An 18,625-nucleotide genomic window follows, 5' to 3' on the forward strand; every position below is an offset into this window, starting at 1 on the left:
TTTGGAGGCACCTATTGGAGAACCGATTCTAGGCTTTATTTTGGGCCAAAATTGATCAGAAAAGTGACTCTTCTTGACATCTCATCGCCCCAATTCAACCTTCTACGCTCACACATTCTTCCATTTTTCATTCCACAACCATTTAGAGTCCATTGTTCTTATAATTTAGAGTTTTGTAGTGAGATTAAGTGTGAACTCTTCTCTAAGAGTGTTGGAGAAGGAGAAAAGTGAGAGATTTTTTCTACCTACATTTCCTAGAAAAAGCTACAAGGAATTTGCTTTGAGAAAGAGTTTCAGATAAGTGTTGTTTGTTTATTCGTGTTGTCTGAACTTTCTTTTATATATGAAATTTATGTTTTGTTGTATTTTTTTCATGAAATCTGAGTAGTTTACTTTATTTTTCTCCCTACTCTGAGATATGGTGAAATGAAGAGATAACATGGATGTGCCAATATTAAAATATAAAATAAATTGTGATGGTTTTTCAACTCGGAACTTAATTTACTTTTCAATCTGGCCTATGGGAAGCCTCAAAGCTTAGATCAAAAAATCTTCACTAAATGAGGGTGAAATCTCTAAGTAGTGTGTCATTTACAATCCAATCCGCCTTCAGAAAATTCGACCCTCTAAAGCTCTCTTTAAACAAAGATAAAATAAATGCAGAGAGTTGTTATGATGAGCGATTGTGAATTTTCAGAGCCGACATCAAGAACATATAATCTTCAAAAATTTGATCATCCTTATGATTACAAATGCCCATTCAAGCCGGATGATGAGCAGTCAACAAAACTCTTCAGGTGAATGAATTTCAACAATTCACCAGAGCACAAAAATTACCATTGATTATTGCAAAATTTAAACCATAATAAAAAATATACTGGCATCAAATGATTGAAAGAGACATAAAGTAAACCATTCAAAATGCAAATAAATAAGGCCTATAGAAATGTTATTAGCATTACGGTTAGTATTGTAGGTAGAAGTTAGATAATAACCGAGTAGCATGAATCTTCAAATGCTCTCAATAGCTTGCATAGCATACCTCTCCAAAAGATCAGAAGAAGATGAAGTAGCATGTCAGAATAATTTATGGAACCAATGAAAATTCAGCAATATCTTCATATGATCAGAATAAACCTAACACCAATAAGTATTTAGAGGTTTGAAGGAGCATAGATCAAGTAACAAAATTGCATTAAAACATTGTAAAACTTTATATTACTGTTAACAAACACACTATCTCCAATATAACTAGGCAAGTAGAAAAGCTTTTTAACTATGGTGGGTAAGGAAAAGTAGTTTTTAGTGTAGAAAATATGTAGAAAAATACATGAACAAGATCACAGCTATGGATTACAATACCAACATTCATTTAAAATTTGATTAATGGAAATTCCCAACCCCTAATGCATCAAGAAACTCATTTCACTCAATAATCTAAATGTACTTACAAAATACCACGAAAAGGTCCTTTTACAGAAAGACCTCCAAAACAAAGAAAGATTAAAATGTCCTTTATGTAAATAAATAGCAAAACGAAAGCTCTAACACGAGTACCATATATAACAATACCAAAAAATGTAATAATATGAACACATATAATTAAAAGGTATCCAATTCCAAGCATGAGTCTGTTTTGACGCAAGTAAACGCAAGTAATTAGAACTGAATTCCAAAGCTAAGTTTTGGTGTTTTTTAAGTGGAAAGTGAATTATTAAATCCCTTCCTTTTTTAAAAAAAACTCACCTTCATAGATTGAGAAATTGGTTCCAATTAGAAACCCTTTGAAGACACCTTTCTTTTGTCTTTTAGATTTTAAAAAAAAAACATATAATTGGAAGAAGGGTGTTTAGAAGATTACTTGTACATGTAGTAGTAATACATAAATTTAATGGGATACCGGGATGATGGTTAGGACAAAATCATTGCAACCCATAGAAACAGTTAAATTGGGCTTACAAGAGGTGAGTTCGAGAGAAATAAAAAAATCACGAAAATTCACTTCAATGAATGTTTTATTGGAACAACTAAAACAAATTGGCGCTAATTCCTTCAATATGCAAGTAAACAAGGTCATCAGAGCTTCTCAATGGATGGATATTTCAGTGGAACAAAAATAGAAAATCGATGAACAAGGACCTTCGGACGATCTTGATGGCTTGTACCAATTCCCCCAAGGCATAAAGACAACACATAAAAGTATATTGGTGGTGAAACCTCTTTCAATAGATTAGGACACACAATGGAGCACATTAAAGAAAATTTTAGAAACATTGAAAACTAGAATGAAATATAGATTATAAATCCATTAAGTATCAAAACAACAATGAGTACCAGAAACTCAAAGGACCCTCAATCAAATAAAAAAATTTCACAATCAAATGAAAAAATTGCACTGCAAAAGTAAAATGTATGATAATGATAGAAAGTAAATGATATATAGATTATAAATCCATTAAGATCTAGTTAAATGGACATAAAATAAGAGTCATAATCCGAGCAGGCAAAGACAAATAGTTGAAAGAGTGAAAAATATGTTAAAAAAAATTCAAAAACTATACCATATCCTTTTATTAAAACAATTCCCAAATGCTTTGATGAGCTTGCATTACAACTGCATATATTTCATTAGGTATAACAATTTTCATTCCAAATCTAACAATCTACCGATGGAAATGTTTGATATTACTAAAGCAACAAAAAACTCATTCCATTTAACAATCAAAGTCTATATTCAAATGTCAACAAAAAGATCCTTCTATAGAAGGATCTCTAAAACAAAAATATAAGCAGAATATCTTATCACCACCTACTATGATAAAAAGAGGTAAATAATGTAAATGGGCAAAGTCTTCGAAGAACAAGAACTCAAGGGTGTGTGATTAACATAGTTAGTGTGCCCCATAAACTTTCAAGCAAAAAAATGCAGCACAAAATAGGCTTTCATTAATGAAACCAATCAAAATAGGATTTCAAATTTTAGTTCAGAACCTTATAAACATTGTATGTTTAGGTTGTTAGTAGTAGTCTAGTAACAAAGGCGAATCGATGCCCTGCAAAAGAATAGGTTTCGATAAACTTTAAAGCTTTAGAACAAAGAAGTGTCAAGTGACCCAGCTTCAACAGGTATGATCAGCTCAAATGTATATTCAATCTTAAAATTGAACTTGAATTCTTTCTTGTCAATTTGAAATGCTTGCTTTGGTTCAAGTTCAATCATAGGTTATGAAAATACACGGTTACTCTTAAGATTTCTTTCTTCTAAAATTCTTGTGATACTCATTAACGCTCACAAAAATTTGAATAATATTGATCAATAGGATATACCCTTAGGCAGCTTTAACCAAATAATTAGTGTTTTGTCAAACAAAATCAGGTTGATGATTGATTTTATAACATTGCGTAATGGAGTTCTATATGTTTATATACTCGGTTGGCACGTTGAGCGCAAAATGATATTATGCAAATTAATTTAGGTTTATGCTCACATTAGTTGGTAATTATTTTTGTTTTATAATTCTTAATTGCATTTAATTTAAGAAATGCCTTTGAGAATGAACTGTGTTTTTTGTATGAAGTTTGTTGTCCAAATAACCTCTGGTTTAGTTTGGCTTAATTGGATAATTCCAATTCCTAATATTGAATTCATGATCATATCGATAAGTATATGATGTTTCTTTGTTGAATTATTAATGAAGTTTTTTTTGTCTATGTTAGCAAGTTTTACAAGTTGATAGAAGTTGTTTTACTGAACTTTCTCGTGGTCGGTATTTTTTAATCCTTTGCAATGGCAATAGTTGGTATTCGGCAATGGAGCTATTCTATCTAGTTCACACAATATGTTGTTCCATGTTTTTGTTCATCCTACCACTATTTGCATGTACTCATTGTTGTGAAATCGACGACAGTAACGAGAAAAATCAAGCAAGACATACAAATTTACGTGGTTCGACAAATTACCTACGTCAACGGAGTTGCAGAAAATTTTATTGTTTGAAGAATTACACAGTTTCACTTTGATTACAAGACACCTACTCCACTCAAACCCTCTCCATCCTCTGTCGCAGCCGCTCGCAGTTTCTTCACACACCGATCGGAACTACTCCACACACCGATCGAAACTTCTCCACACCGCTGCTCGTAAGCCTTCTACAGGAGTTTGGTCACCAGAGAGCCTTCGCTCGCCGCTGCAAGCCCTCTTTTAGGATTCAGACACCAGATGATCTTATCTCTCGAACCAGAGGACGGGATCCCGGAGTGGAAATACAGGCGAAGCTTCATTAAGAAAGAGTTAATATGAAAACAATTAAATTCGAATAATTGTCATATAAATAAAAATTGTTTATAGGAGCAAAGTGGGCCGGACTCCACAATACTCAACAAATCTTTCACTTGGAGACTAGAACATTAGTTGCATAGTCCTCTTCCTAAACGTGATATCATCAACCTCTACAACTCAAAAGCTCTGTCTTCATGCTAGAATACCAACTGAAGTTATGCACAAATTTAATTTCTCAAGTGTAGCACGTTTGGTTAATATATCAACAGGGTTCTTACTTCCATAAATTTTCTCAAGTAGCAACTGTCCGTCATCTAGCAATAATCGAATGAAGTGATATTTGATCTAAATATGCTTGGTCCTTGAATGAAATATCGGATTCTTGGCAAGGAATATGACGCTCTGACTATCACTGTAGAGAGTGTCCTTTTGATTCTTCTAACTGTATATCATCTCCTTTGAAGTCTCGGACACTACTATATACTCAGCTTCTATAGTAGACAAAGAAATTGTTTTTTGTGGGTTAGAGTCTAATGATACAGCAGTGTCACTAAGAGTGTAAATGAAACTCGTTGTACTCCTACTATCAATGTCTCCCACTAAATCAACATCAACGTAGCCCAGTACCTCTAAACTTTTTCCTTGAAAACACAAATAGGTGTCTAAGGAGTCTTTTAGGTACATCAAAGTCCACTTCACAATTTCTCAATGTTCCTTTTTTGGATTACTCATGTATCTGCTCACAACTCTCACTGCATGGACAATATCCGGTCTAGTGCAAACCATAGCATACATAAGTGAACCAATAGCTGAGGCGTGAGGAACCTTACTCATGTGGTCTCATTCTTCATCTGACTTGCGTGACTGATTCTTGCTGAGTCTGAAGTGACTGCCCAGAGGTGCGCCAACTGGTTTGGCGTTGTCCATATTAAACATGTTGAGTACCTTTTTCACATACTCTGCTTGTGAGAGTCTCAATGTGTCTCTGTCTTTATCTCTGACAATCCTCATGCTAAGAATTTGTTTTGCAGCTCTCAAATCCTTCATTGTATGCTTCTTAAGATTATTTATCTCATCAATACTGACCCCTGCAATAAGCATGTCTTCCACGTACAACAATAGAATAATAAAAGAATTGTCAAAATGTCTGATGTATCAACAATGATCTGTCAGGCATCTGTTGCACCCTCCATTATGAATAAAATTATCGAACTTTTTGTACCACTGTCTAGGAGCTTATTTCAGGTCATACAAGCTCTTCTTCAGTCAACAAACCGAATCTTCCTTTTTCTGTGCTACAAATCCCTCAAGTTGGTGCATGTAGATGTTTTTCAAGCTCTCAACGAAGAAAAACTGTATTCACATCTAATTGTTCAAAAAATAGATCTTCGGTATCCACCATAGATACACCATTTTTAAGGTTGTGATCTTCACCACAGGAAAAAAAACTCAGAGTAATCAATACCCTGCTTTTGCTGAAAGTTTTTTACAATAAGTCTCGCTTTATATCTCTTACTGCCATCGCGTTCAGTTTTCACCCGATACACCCGCTTGTTGTGTAATATCTTCTCCCTTGGTGAAAGTTTTGTCAGCTCTCTTGTCTAATTTTCTAGTAGAGAATCCATTTTTCTTTCATGACCAGCTCTCACTTGCAGGGTTTCTTCATAACTCTGTGGTTCTCAACCATTTGTCAACAAAATGTAGTTCAAGATTGGTAAGAAATGCTAAAGAGAACGTTTAGTCCTGATTGGCCTGTGAACTGTAGTTGTAGGAGTAGAGGATATGAAACTGACTGCAAAATAATAGAAATAGGTGCATAAACTCACTCTTTTCATCACTTACATTTTTGCCCTGCACAGTGACCTCTGATAGGTCATCAAACCTTACCAACCTGGATTCCTGATGAGCTACTTCAGAAGTAGTACTAGCCTTGTCCTTGTACATAATATTTTCATTAAAAATCACATTCATGCTTTTTATGATCTTCCAATTCAAATAATCCTAAAAATGATAACCAAATATCTCATCTTCATAATCAATGAAATAACATTTCTTTGACATAGTCTCCAGTTTACTACGAGCATCAAGATTAATATGAACATAAGAAAGATAAGCAGAGGTTTTAAGATGAGAAAATTTGACATCTTTCCCGCTCCATACCTCCTAAAAAAATTCACAATCTAATGGAACAGATGGTCCCATATTGATCAAGTAAACTGTAGTGCTCACCGCATCTGCCCAGAAAGTTGGTGATAGTTTAGCATGCAATCTCATGCTTCTAGCACACTCATTTATGGTCATGTTCATACGTTCAACAACTCTATTTTGTTGTGGTGTCCCATGAATAGTCTTCTCCATTCTGATACCCTGAGCAGCACAGTACTCATTGAACCCTTCATCAATGCACTAACCACCAATTTCAGTCCTCAAACATTTTTGTTTTAAGCTCGTCTTTATCTCAACCATGGTCTTCCAAGTTTTGAACACATTAAATACATCAGATTTATACTTCAAGAAATAAACTCATAAATTTTTGTTATAGTCATCAATGAATGTAACATAGTAACAAAAACCTCCAAGAGATACCACTGGAGAAGGTCCCCACACATCTGTGTGCGCAAGTTCCAGTTTTACTTTCTTTGGTATTCTGTCACCTTTTAAGAAACTGACATTCTTCTGTTTCATAATAATGTAACTCTCACACAAGCTGAGATCAACTTACTTCAGTTCTGGTAGTTTGCCTCTAGACCGAGGTTCTTCCATACCCCTCTGACTCATGTTGCTAAGCATGCAATGCCACAAATTTTTTGTGGTCTCTGTCACGGTAGTATCAATAATATTAATTAAACCAGTAGTTATATATGTTGTGCTAGTTTTCTTACCCCAAGTCGGTACCAATGTCGATTTTATAACCTTTCAGATGCTATCTGAAAACACTATTAAATAACCACTCTTATCGAATTGTCTAACAGAAATGAGATTTTTCTTCAACTCAGAAATGTGTCTGACATTTTGCAAAAATCATTTATTCTTGTTAGAGAGTGCAATGTCAACGTCTCTCATCCTCATCAAGTTCAAAGGTTCTCCATCAGCCAGATACACATTTCCAAAATCACCTGCAACATAATTTCGCATTAACTCCCAGGAAGATGTATGAAAGAAAACCCTTAAATCCAGTATCCAGTCATCAACTGAACTGTGAACTGCGAACAATAGTGCATCATGTACTTCTTCAATTACAACTGATATTTCCTATCTCCTTAGTATTTTTGCAATTCTTCTTGATGTGGTTAGTTTTGCCACAATTCCAGCAGGTTGTTTGCTGACCAGGCCTTGACTTGCTCTTGCATCCGTGTTTTGATTTTGATTTTCCTCTATTTGAGTTCATGTATTGTGAACTCCCTCTAAAATCAACATTCAGTGCAAAACTCGAACCCAAAATTGGTCAGAATCTTTCTTACACAGTTTCTCAGCAAAAATTAAATCATGAATATCATCATATTTCAAATTAAATTTACCTGCAGAATTGCTAACAATCATCCTCATGAATTCTTAGCTATTTGACAATGAAGCCAACAATATTAGTGCACGTATCTTATCATCAAATTCAATTTCAACAGACGATAATTGATTTGTGATAGTATTAAAATCATTCAGATGTTGTACAATATATGTATCATCATTCATCTTAAAGTTGAATAACATTTTCATCAAGTGTATTTTATTATTCGCTGACGGCTTTTCATACATACCTGACAGAGTTGTCATGAAATTTGCAATTGACTGTTTCTTGATGACGTTGTATGCAATGAATCTCGACAGAGTTAATCAAATAACTCCAGAACTTGTCAATCCAATAGATTTTATTCAGTCTCGTCAATTTTTTCGATTTTTTTCAATAACAGAAGATGGAGTTTCTTTCCATTGAGGTTGTTATATATCTGCATCCTCTAGTAAACAAAATTTATGTCATCAAACTTCTCGATCCCCGATAACTTCACTTCGTCTCCAGCCATCGTTTTCCCTCAGATCTGAACGACGGCTCTGATACCAACTGTTGTGAAAATGACGACAGTAACGAGAAAAATCACGCAAGACACAGATTTACGTGGTTCGACAAATTGCCTACGTCTACGAAGTTCCAGAGAATTTTATTGCTTGAAAAATTACACAGTTTCACTTTGATTACAAGACACCGACTCCTCTCAAACCCTCTCCTTCCTCTGTCGCGGTCGCTCGCAACTTCTTCACACACCAATCAGAACTTCTCCACACCGCCGCTCGCAACTTCTTCACCACCAATCAGAACTTCTCCACACCGCCGCTCGCAAGCCTTCTGCAGTAGTTTGATCACCATAGAGCCTTCGTTCGTCATCTGCAAACCCTCTTTTAAGAGTCAGACACCAGATGATCTTATATCTCGCGAAACAGAGGGTGGCATTCCTTATTCGTTAAAAACGGGAGGGTGGAATCCCCAAGTGGAAAACAAGCAAAGCTTCATCAAGGAAAGAGTTAACATAACAATTAAATTCGAATAACTATCACATAAATAAAAACTGCCTAGAGGAGCGAAATGGACCAGACTCCACAATACTCAACACTCATATGAGGCATTAATAATGCTTGCCGCTACTTATGCTTATCCAATTTTTTATGCTAGTTTGCTATTCTAACCCCTCCATTTTACCTACCTTTAAGCATAAACACTTTGGGATGATTGTTTATAAATGATAAAGACTTGCACTTTTTCTCCCATTTTGTTTAAGCGTGGCTTCTGTGTAGTCAACTTAGGAATTTTTTATGTTTGTAAATGTACTAATTTATGGATGCAAAGGCATTTTTTTGGCTTCATAAAAGATTTTCAATTTGCTTTCAGTCTTTTGTGTTTCATTAGATATTGATTACATTGAGCATCATGTCAGTACATATGCGATTTCCATAGATATCAATTAGCACTGGTGTGAGGCCTAATTTTTTTGTGTTTGAAGATCTCTTACTTGCTCTTTTTCTTTCCTTCCATATAATTTAATATTTTTTTTGTGAGCATGATTGATATTAGTGAAATTAGCTCCAACTGAATTTTGAAATGTAGCGTTATATCCAAGCACATTGTGAACTTTTGAAGGTTTAAAATTTCCTGCCAAACTTTTTTGATCTAGGCAATCATTAAGCTATCTTTTGGTATAAACTTCTCGTATTCTCCAATTTGTTGTAAAAGAAGATGGATTCTTGTTTTCACAGAGGGCCTTTGAAAGTAAGAAGTTCAAATACACCTCGTGTGATTTCATTCATTGCATATTCTAGTTGCATTAGTAAACATAGATACAAAGAACCCCCGCATCACTTCAACAAAACTTGTTCAACCTTTCACATCTAAGTTTACCTATTCTAAAGTTATGCAGTCAAGATGACAGGTTAAAGCAATCAATAATGTAAACATATTTATAAAAAAATACAACAATAAAATTCAGCAGCACACAAGATTCAAGAACCCTAAAATTCAATGTTAAGCCAATGACCTGCCTTTAAGAGCCCAAGCTTTTTTTGGGAATAAGATCTACATCACTGTGAGCATTCCACAACACGCACGGCTCGGAAGAAAAGTAAAGACAACATCATTCAAATCGCAAGCATAACTATTTCTTCGATCCCGCAAAAAAAGAAACCAATGAAGTAGTAGACAATAAATGATTTAAGAAACCTAGAAGAAACCTCTGTTCTATGCTAGAAAAGAGTAATCATCAACTAAAAAACCGCAAAAATGATCCACAAGTAGCAAAATCTTCTCCCTGCGCCGTTTACAAATGCACTACACTACTCAAAAAGGCTGGTCGAGGGAGCTCCGAACGTTGCACGCGACGGCATAGCCAACGCCGATGCCCTAGTAGCGCCAGCCGATCGACGCCCGGACTGCCCTTCTCGTGGCGCCCACAAAAAGCTTTGCGTTGTGGGATGATTTACAGACATACTTTGTATTTACAAATCTAGCACCTAATTTTATTATTTTTATATTTAATTATTTTACGATAAGATGTGATTAAATTATAAAAATTAATAATATTGTTATTGTTTTGTAGAGATTTATATATTTACGATTCTAACATCTGAATTTTAAATTTTACATATATATTATCATAGTTATACATAAAAAAAATTTATTTCACATTTTTAAAATTAAAATAGTGATATTTTTTGTGCGAAATTAAATATTTGAATGACAAATTTTTTTAAGAAAAAATTATGTGTTAGAAATGTAAATACATAAGAATAAAGTGGTATGCATGTAAACGCTTGCATTGAAAGATTAAAATGTTATAAATACAAAAGTTAAAGTTTAAATATTAGATATGTAAATACATTTGGATTGTATGGTGTAAATTTTAATGCGCCTAAATTCTTATTTATATTACAATGAAATCACTAATAATATTTTCTTAAGTAAAGCACACATTTTAATTATATATATTTAATGTAAGTAAAATAATAAAATATTATTAGAAATAAATATTAAAAAAAATATTAGACAAGTAAATGCAATGCAAAACATTATAGATAGAAAGTGATAGAGAACTTCTACTCAATAATTTAAATATTTTTAAATAACGGCGAGGCATAAAATGTTGGAAAAATATAAACAACTGTCTTAATAAGATGCTAAGTAAGGAATGTCTAAACGATGAGATTAATAAAAGATTGAGGCATTAATTCTTACCGTTTTTGACTTCTTAATGACAAAGTCATTGCACAGAAATATTCGTTTTTGTAAATCAGGGTATTAAAGGATGATTGTAAAAGTAGTTATTTTAAGAGCAACTGCCAGATGATAATAGAATGACAATGATAGTTGGGCATTAGCAATAGCCAAATAATGACATTCGAGGGCTGATAAACAACCATTGGTGTTCGAGCAAATTTTTTTTTTGAGACAGTGATAATCAAGAAATGATCGAAAGATGATGATGATGGGATACTGATAAATGCTAGCTAGTTGTGATTATTGATGTTGGTCGTTGAGAAACATTCTAAGGATTGGCTAACTTGACAGTCCTCAAGAGACCCAAGTGAGACCATTGTGGAGGAGGAACTCCAAAATGGTGATGAGGAGACCCTGCATTAGTGCTTTTGTATTATTTAATCATAGTCTATAGTTGATTTTATGGTGTATATTTTTTTATTATGGTGTGATGATGTTATTTTTTTAGCTAGATTCTCATGAAAGCAAAAAAAAAAAAAAGTTTTGAGTTTTATTAATCTTTTACCTTGCTAAGATTATACCTTGAAATTTGGCCTAGGTGGCCTTCACGGACCATGCTATGATAAGTGACACCAACTTATTATCTTCTAAGAAAATTATGACAAATAGTGAAACTTTTTAATCCAAAATTTGCATAAAAATTCTGTGATCAAATTGATGAATAAAAAGAACAAGAGATGTCAAACTTTTTATTTGAAAATTTTTTTGATAATTGGCAAGAATAAAATAATGTATTGTTTTGATTGAGATTAATAACACAATAATAGCTCAGCCTCATGTGGTACTAATTCGGAATGATTATGAAATGGTGAAGGATAATGATGACAATCAAGAGATGGTAGTTAAATAATATTGGCTATACTATAATATAAACTTCAAGAATTAAGCATATTTGTGTCAGTTATATCAGACGCAAATTTGGTGTAGATCTGACGATATTTAAGAGTTATCGTCGGATTTGCGTCTAATTTATGCACTATTTTTTTCGTCGTTAAATTGAGGGTCTGTAATTATATTTACGTCCAATTTACGTTGAAATATTCTGACCCAAATAATTTGTGTCAGTTTTTGCTTCATATAGCGTCTGATTTGTTTATACGAAGCATCTGTAGAAATTTAATTCTGAAAATATCGGACGATAAATATTTGCATTGTGTTGTAGTCGAATTTGATTTGGAAAATATCGTATAACTTCAAAATTTTTTTGTTGATTTACCTTCGAAATTTGTGTCCGAAAACGGACACAAACATTTAGCACAGAGAACAAAAATTAAACATCGATTGCCTTTTCACAACCCGCATAAAAAATATATTCCTCATCACATATCACATTAAGCAATAACTATATCATGGATCAAATCTTTAAAAAGTATCATTAATATGCTCATGAGCGATAAGGATTAATATGCACATTAAACATTTGTAGGGATGATAAGGATTAGGGCATGTTTATAAAACAATAAATTAATAGGCTCATGAGTGAGACTGAGCTCATTAGGGCCAAACAATACAAAATACCATACCTATGAGTGTTTTGTATAAACATTATAAAACTTACTTAATTGGCCCATACTATCCATTAAAAATCTACACTAATTTATCAAATATAATGGTAGGTGACATTCCTATGTTGTTGAAAACTTAGTCCAAAAAAATTAAGAAATGACATTATTTCACAAACGAAAAACAACTCTTATGTGTGCACTATTAATAGTCCAATTAATATGAGAACACATTTGTTCATTCACAAACGACATAATTAATTAAAGAGCATGAATTCTTATGTTGGATCCATAAGAATCCACATGGTGAGAATACATCATACTCATATGATATCATTTATAACTATAATTAACAGGGGGAACTATCAAGAGGCCAAAGTGACCTCTTTTTTTGAGGTAGCCAAAAGCTTCATTGGTACTTAAGTCAAATATTTATTTCTTAAGATTTTCATTCTTTTTAAATATGGGGGGAAATGAATTTATCTCTTAATTTATGAAGAGAAAATTAAATTTCATGTTAGACATTATGCGGGTCCGCATGGGGAACCAAAGAGAATATAGTGAAAAACCTTCCTTGGGTTTGCAAGGATTGAAAGAAAGTTAAAGCAATCCATCTTATACCTCAAGTAAAGAAATCAGTGTTCTGACATCGTCATCATTTACAACATTCTTAGAATTTTAACTTTATTAATGCGAAAAGAACAAAACCTAGAAATTGTTTGGGATCCTTTTTTAAATATATTTGTTCAGTGCATTTTTTGAATATTTATATTTTAAAAATAAATTAACATATTTTGAAAAGGCACGCAAATATATATTTTTAATGTTTTGAGTGTTTTTAAAGTACTATATCTTTATTAAACATATCAAATTTATTTATTTTTAAATTAAAATATAAATAAAATAAAATAAAATAAAAAAAAGAATCCTTAGCATATTGAGTTTTACTTGGCTTTTTGGATAACTATGGTTTTTAACTCAATATGGCCATTGCTTTGGCTTGCAGTTGTAGTTAACCATTCAGCTGTTGGTTGCTTGTACAGAATATTTATTTACTTATTTATTTACTTCACCTTCCTTTAAGCCATGACCTATTTTAGTGGCTTTATTTATATATAAGCGATATGGGACCTCATCTATACTGTGTGCTGAAGGGTAAGAAACTCATCTCAAATTTTTATTTTTATAACAATTTGTAATTGCAATAGTTTAATTTCACTTCTTATTTTTTTTTATTTTTTTGCTTTTGGAAGGTTGCAGTGAGGAATATTACGAAAGTTCATGGCTGAAAATCACTCCCAAAAGTGCAACATGAATGACTTGCAGGTACTCTGATGCAGCAAGATTCAGAAACTAATCTGTAAATCATGTTTTTAATGAAAAATGTAACCTTTTATTTGTTGTGGGCTGAAAAGAAATTAGAGCTAAGAAGTTTAGACAATAGAAATTTAATCATTTGGCAAAGGTTTATATGGTTAGTGCCTGCCTTTGATCTAAACCTTAAAACAGAATTTGATTGGTTGATTTTTATGAGGGGACGAAAGTAGGCTCTTCCAATGAACGATTAAGATGATGCATGCATATTATGTAAGCATAAAATCAAATAGGTTGTTAATCAAGGTTGTGAAAATCTGAGCGGCTAATGAAATAAAAGGAGAGATTGAAATGTTTAATAATTTAGTGAGGGCTAAACTAGATGACATAATAAAGATTTAAGTTTTTAATATAATTTAAATAATATAAATAAGCGATAAATAAATATATAAATTTTATAAGTAAAATCTTAAATAATTGCAAATTTAAAAGTTAATAAAAAACTCATAAAGATATATTTAGGATACCATGCGATGTCGCACCGCAGTTTTTCAGTATGGCAAAACTGTGTTTTGTCTGCATTCTCAAAAAGTTGCAGTTGAAAGCTGCATTTTTCCACGAGACCCGACTACTTGCAGCGATTGCTAAAAAGCTGCAGTCTGATTTTTTTCAAAATAAAATTTTTTTTTAATAACCACCATAATTTTTTGAACAACTACTTGTTTTTTAACTTCACAACTGCTTCTTCAAACAGTTGCAACTGCCTTAAACAGACCCTTAAATGTCTTTACAAACACACACACCCATATATATATATATATAAAGAGAGAGAGAGAGAGAGAGAGAGAGAGAGAGTCAAAACATAATTTTTAATAAAAAACGTAATTTAAGAAAATAATAAATTAAAATTATAATACAAAAAACAGTTAAAAATATTATTAAAATATTATAACAACTTGTAACCTATTTATTATTTCTAAAGCACAAATCTTATAGATATTTTGTATTTCTATTCGTCAAATCAAAATTTAACATGTCCATAAATTTTAGTCCCATCTTGAGTTTGTAACTCACCCGATGGTAGGTATGCTTTGGATTAGGTTATTTAAGTTATTGTTAATTAGATTTAAGATTTTTAAATTTATGATTATACGTTTAATTTATTATAATACAAAGATTAATTTTTATCGAAAAAATAATAATTAGCGAATTAAGAATTATAAGCTATTAAAAAGGTTATTTGGGCCAGCAAGAATTAAAGAACCGGGATCGATTTGTCGATCTAAGTGTCTTTTTACACTTTTCTTTATTAGTTTGAGTTTAACTCGATTGGCCACAAGTTCGATTTGAAAACCTTTCTGGTTTCTTCTGTCTAATAAAATAGAAATAAATAAAGAGCATTAGAAAGTAAGGCCCAATCTCAACATTTCCTTCTCATTTGCAATAGGAAACTATAAACATAAAAACTTCTATTGAAGCCGGAGAAGAAAACATCATTCTGAACCCTCGCTTTGAAGACGGCATCAGCAACTGGTCCGGCAGAGGCTGCAAGATTCTTCTCTGTGAATCCTTGGCAAATGGAAAGGTCCTCCCCTTAACCGGAAAACACTTCGCTTCGACGACCGGACGCACACAATCCTGGAACGGAATTCAGCAAGAGATCACAGCCAGATTTGAAAGAAAACTTGCTTATGACATCTCCTCTGCAGTTAGGATATTTGGCTCGCCAGCCAGCACAATTCAGGCCACTTTGTATGTCCAAAAGCCAAATGGAAAAGAACAATACATTGCGATTACTCGGTCAGTCCACGATTTTGTTGCCAATATTGCTTTGATTCATGCAAGCTGTGGTGTAAAAATGACATTTTTGTTGCTTTAGAGTCCAAGCCACGGACAAGGAATGGGTACAGTTGCAGGGGAAGTTTTTAGTGAATAGTGTGGCGTCGAAGGTTGTTATATATCTTGAAGGTCCGCCTCCTGGGGTGGATATTCTTTTGAATTCTATGATTGTTCAGCATTCTCAGAAGCTCCCACCGTCTCTTCCTCCTGACACGGAGGTAATCCTATATGCATTTACTTTGAAAATATTAGTTTGAAGGAATTGAATGTAATTTAACAACTTTGTTTACAAATAACATTGTGTAATTTACAAATCTGTGCTATCATTGGCTTCTTTGATGCTTACATTGCCTCCAAACAAAACATGAATTTCTTTCTTGCTCGCAGTAACTGAAAGAACAGCCTTACTGATTTCTCTGGTACTTTTCTAACGCAATTAACGCTTTGTCTTTTTAGAATGTGCTCTATGGAGTAAACATAATTACAAACAGCAACCTCACAGATGACCTGAATGGTTGGTCACCTCTTGGGCCCTGCACTCTAAGCATCGCACAGGGCGCGCCTCGCATACTCCCACCAATGGCAAAAGATTCCTTAGCAAGCCATGAACCCTTAAACGGTCGTTATATTCTCGTCGCAAATCGATCACAAACATGGATGGGACCATCTCAAACTATCACAGATAAGTTGAGGCTGTTTGTGACATACCAAGTATCAGCTTGGGTTCGAGTGAGCTCAGTTAGGAATGGTCCTCAGAACATCAATGTAGCTCTTGGTGTTGACAACCAGTATGTTAATGGTGGTCAAGTGGAAGCATTAGATGATAGATGGTATGAAATTGGAGGTTCATTCAGAATAGAGAAATCACCTTCAAAAGTTATAGTTTATGTTCAAGGTCCATTGGCTGGCGTTGATCTAATGGTTTCAGGGCTACAGGTATTCCCACTTGACAGGAAAGCAAGATTCAAATATCTTAAGAAGAGAACTGATGAGGTGCATATTTTTATAGTATCATCACTAAACTATATTTATTTACATTTTTTGCAAAGGAAATTGTTACAAGATGTGATTTTCATCATGTTAAATGGCAGGTAAGGAAGAGAGATGTAATTCTGAAAATCTCAGGGTGCTATTGTGATGATGTCTTCGGAACTTCAGTGAAGGTTAGGCAGATTAAGAACAGCTTCCCTATAGGATCATGCATCAACCGAACCGATATTGACAATGAAAATTTCGTTGAATTCTTCAAAAATAATTTTAACTGGGCAGTTTTCGGAAATGAACTAAAATGGTACTGGACAGAGCCACAACAGGGCAATTTCAACTATACTGATGCAGATGAGCTCTTAGATTTCTGCAACAAAAATGGAGTTCTAGTCAGAGGCCACTGTATTTTCTGGGAAGTGGAATCAACAGTTCAACCATGGGTGCAGTCCCTCAGCAAGAACAATTTAATGATTGCTGTGCAGAATCGCCTCACTGGTCTCTTAACAAGATATAAAGGAAAATTCAAACACTACGATGTGAACAACGAAATGCTTCATGGCTTCTTCTATCAAGACAGACTTGGAAAAGATATTAGAGCAAACATGTTCAAGACAGCAACTCAGTTGGATCCTTCACCAATACTCTTTGTGAATGATTATCATGTGGAGGATGGAACTGATACTCGAGCTTCTCCCGAGAAGTATATCAAGCAAATTATAGATTTACAGGAACAAGGAGCTAATGTGGGAGGAATTGGAGTGCAGGGCCACATTGATTGTCCTGCAGGACCAATAGTTTCTTCCGCATTGGACAAGTTAGGAGTGCTGGGCCTTCCTGTATGGTTCACGGAGATCGATGTTTTTTCGACAAACGAGTATGTACGTGCTGATGATTTGGAGACTATGCTTCGAGAAGTTTATGCTCATCCAGCGGTGGATGGGATTATGTTGTGGGGATTTTGGGAGCTGTTGATGAGCAGGGAGAATGCGTATTTGGTGGATGCGGAAGGTGAAGTTAATGAAGCAGGAAAGAGGTTCTTAGCTCTTAAGCAGGAGTGGCTTTCACAGGCTTTTGGGAGTGTTAATGACGATGGGGAGTTTTTGTTTAGAGGTTTTCATGGCGTTTATACTGCTGAGATTGTTACATTTGGGAAGAAGATTATTCATACATTTCTAGTTGAGAAGGGAGATGCTCCTTTAGTTGTGGAGTTGACCATTTAAAAAGGCTTGAATAAATGGCTTTTCGTTGTGAAAATAATGTAAGTGGCGACATGGTTAATGTTGGGGTTGGTTGTTTTTAGGGTTTAGGGTTTGTGAGGGTAACTATTATTTCATTTTAAGCTTGGATGACTAATGTTGATGATCGTGCGTTATTTGGATTTACGTTTCTTTTGGAATTGTATATTGGATATAATGAGTTAATTTTAGCTCAAAGTGTGTTTTTTTTTTTTTTTTTTTTTACTGCTAGTTGTTTTGGTTTAATTATAAGTTTATTTACGGTCTGTAAGGCTACAATATTATCACATTCACTCTATACAAAATAATACTATCACCTTAACAAATATATTGATACATGTTAATAAAAAATGTCAGAAGAATCTCGAGGCATGACACGAATCTAAGAATAATATTTTGAGCAACAAATGTTCAAATTTTAATTAAAAATCATCTAGAACTTGATTTCATCAAACTTCCAGTCATACTATCCAGCTCGACGAGATGGACCCAATGATCTCAAAATCAGTCTAATCTTAATCAAATCAAGTCCAGATCAAATTGTTAAATCATATTTAGTAATTTTAAGTATATAATTTGGAGGTTAAACATATTCCAAATCGGACAAGCTTATAGATAAATCAAGCATCCCGACAAAAAAGAATCCAATGAATCCAAGATTACTCAATTCTAACATCATTAAGGCACTCGAATAATCATTGAACGTCATCCGATC

At 33.7% G+C, this 18,625-nt stretch overlaps 1 protein-coding gene across 1 annotated transcript; it reads left to right on the plus strand.

Moving 5' to 3' along the window:
- The first annotated feature begins 13,643 nt into the window (after nt 1–13,643).
- On the plus strand, nt 13,644–18,096 carry LOC110031660 (endo-1,4-beta-xylanase C-like). Its single transcript, XM_020734991.1, has 6 exons — nt 13,644–13,690; nt 13,789–13,861; nt 15,297–15,649; nt 15,729–15,906; nt 16,145–16,681; nt 16,780–18,096. Exons 2-6 carry the CDS (start codon nt 13,817–13,819, stop codon nt 17,893–17,895), a joined length of 2,229 nt encoding a protein of 742 aa, XP_020590650.1. The 5' UTR covers nt 13,644–13,690; nt 13,789–13,816; the 3' UTR covers nt 17,896–18,096.
- The last annotated feature ends 529 nt before the right edge of the window (nt 18,097–18,625 follow it).

The sequence above is a fragment of the Phalaenopsis equestris genome, unplaced genomic scaffold (assembly GCF_001263595.1).
Source record: "Phalaenopsis equestris unplaced genomic scaffold, ASM126359v1 Scaffold000002, whole genome shotgun sequence".
NCBI classification, from domain to species: domain Eukaryota; kingdom Viridiplantae; phylum Streptophyta; class Magnoliopsida; order Asparagales; family Orchidaceae; genus Phalaenopsis; species Phalaenopsis equestris.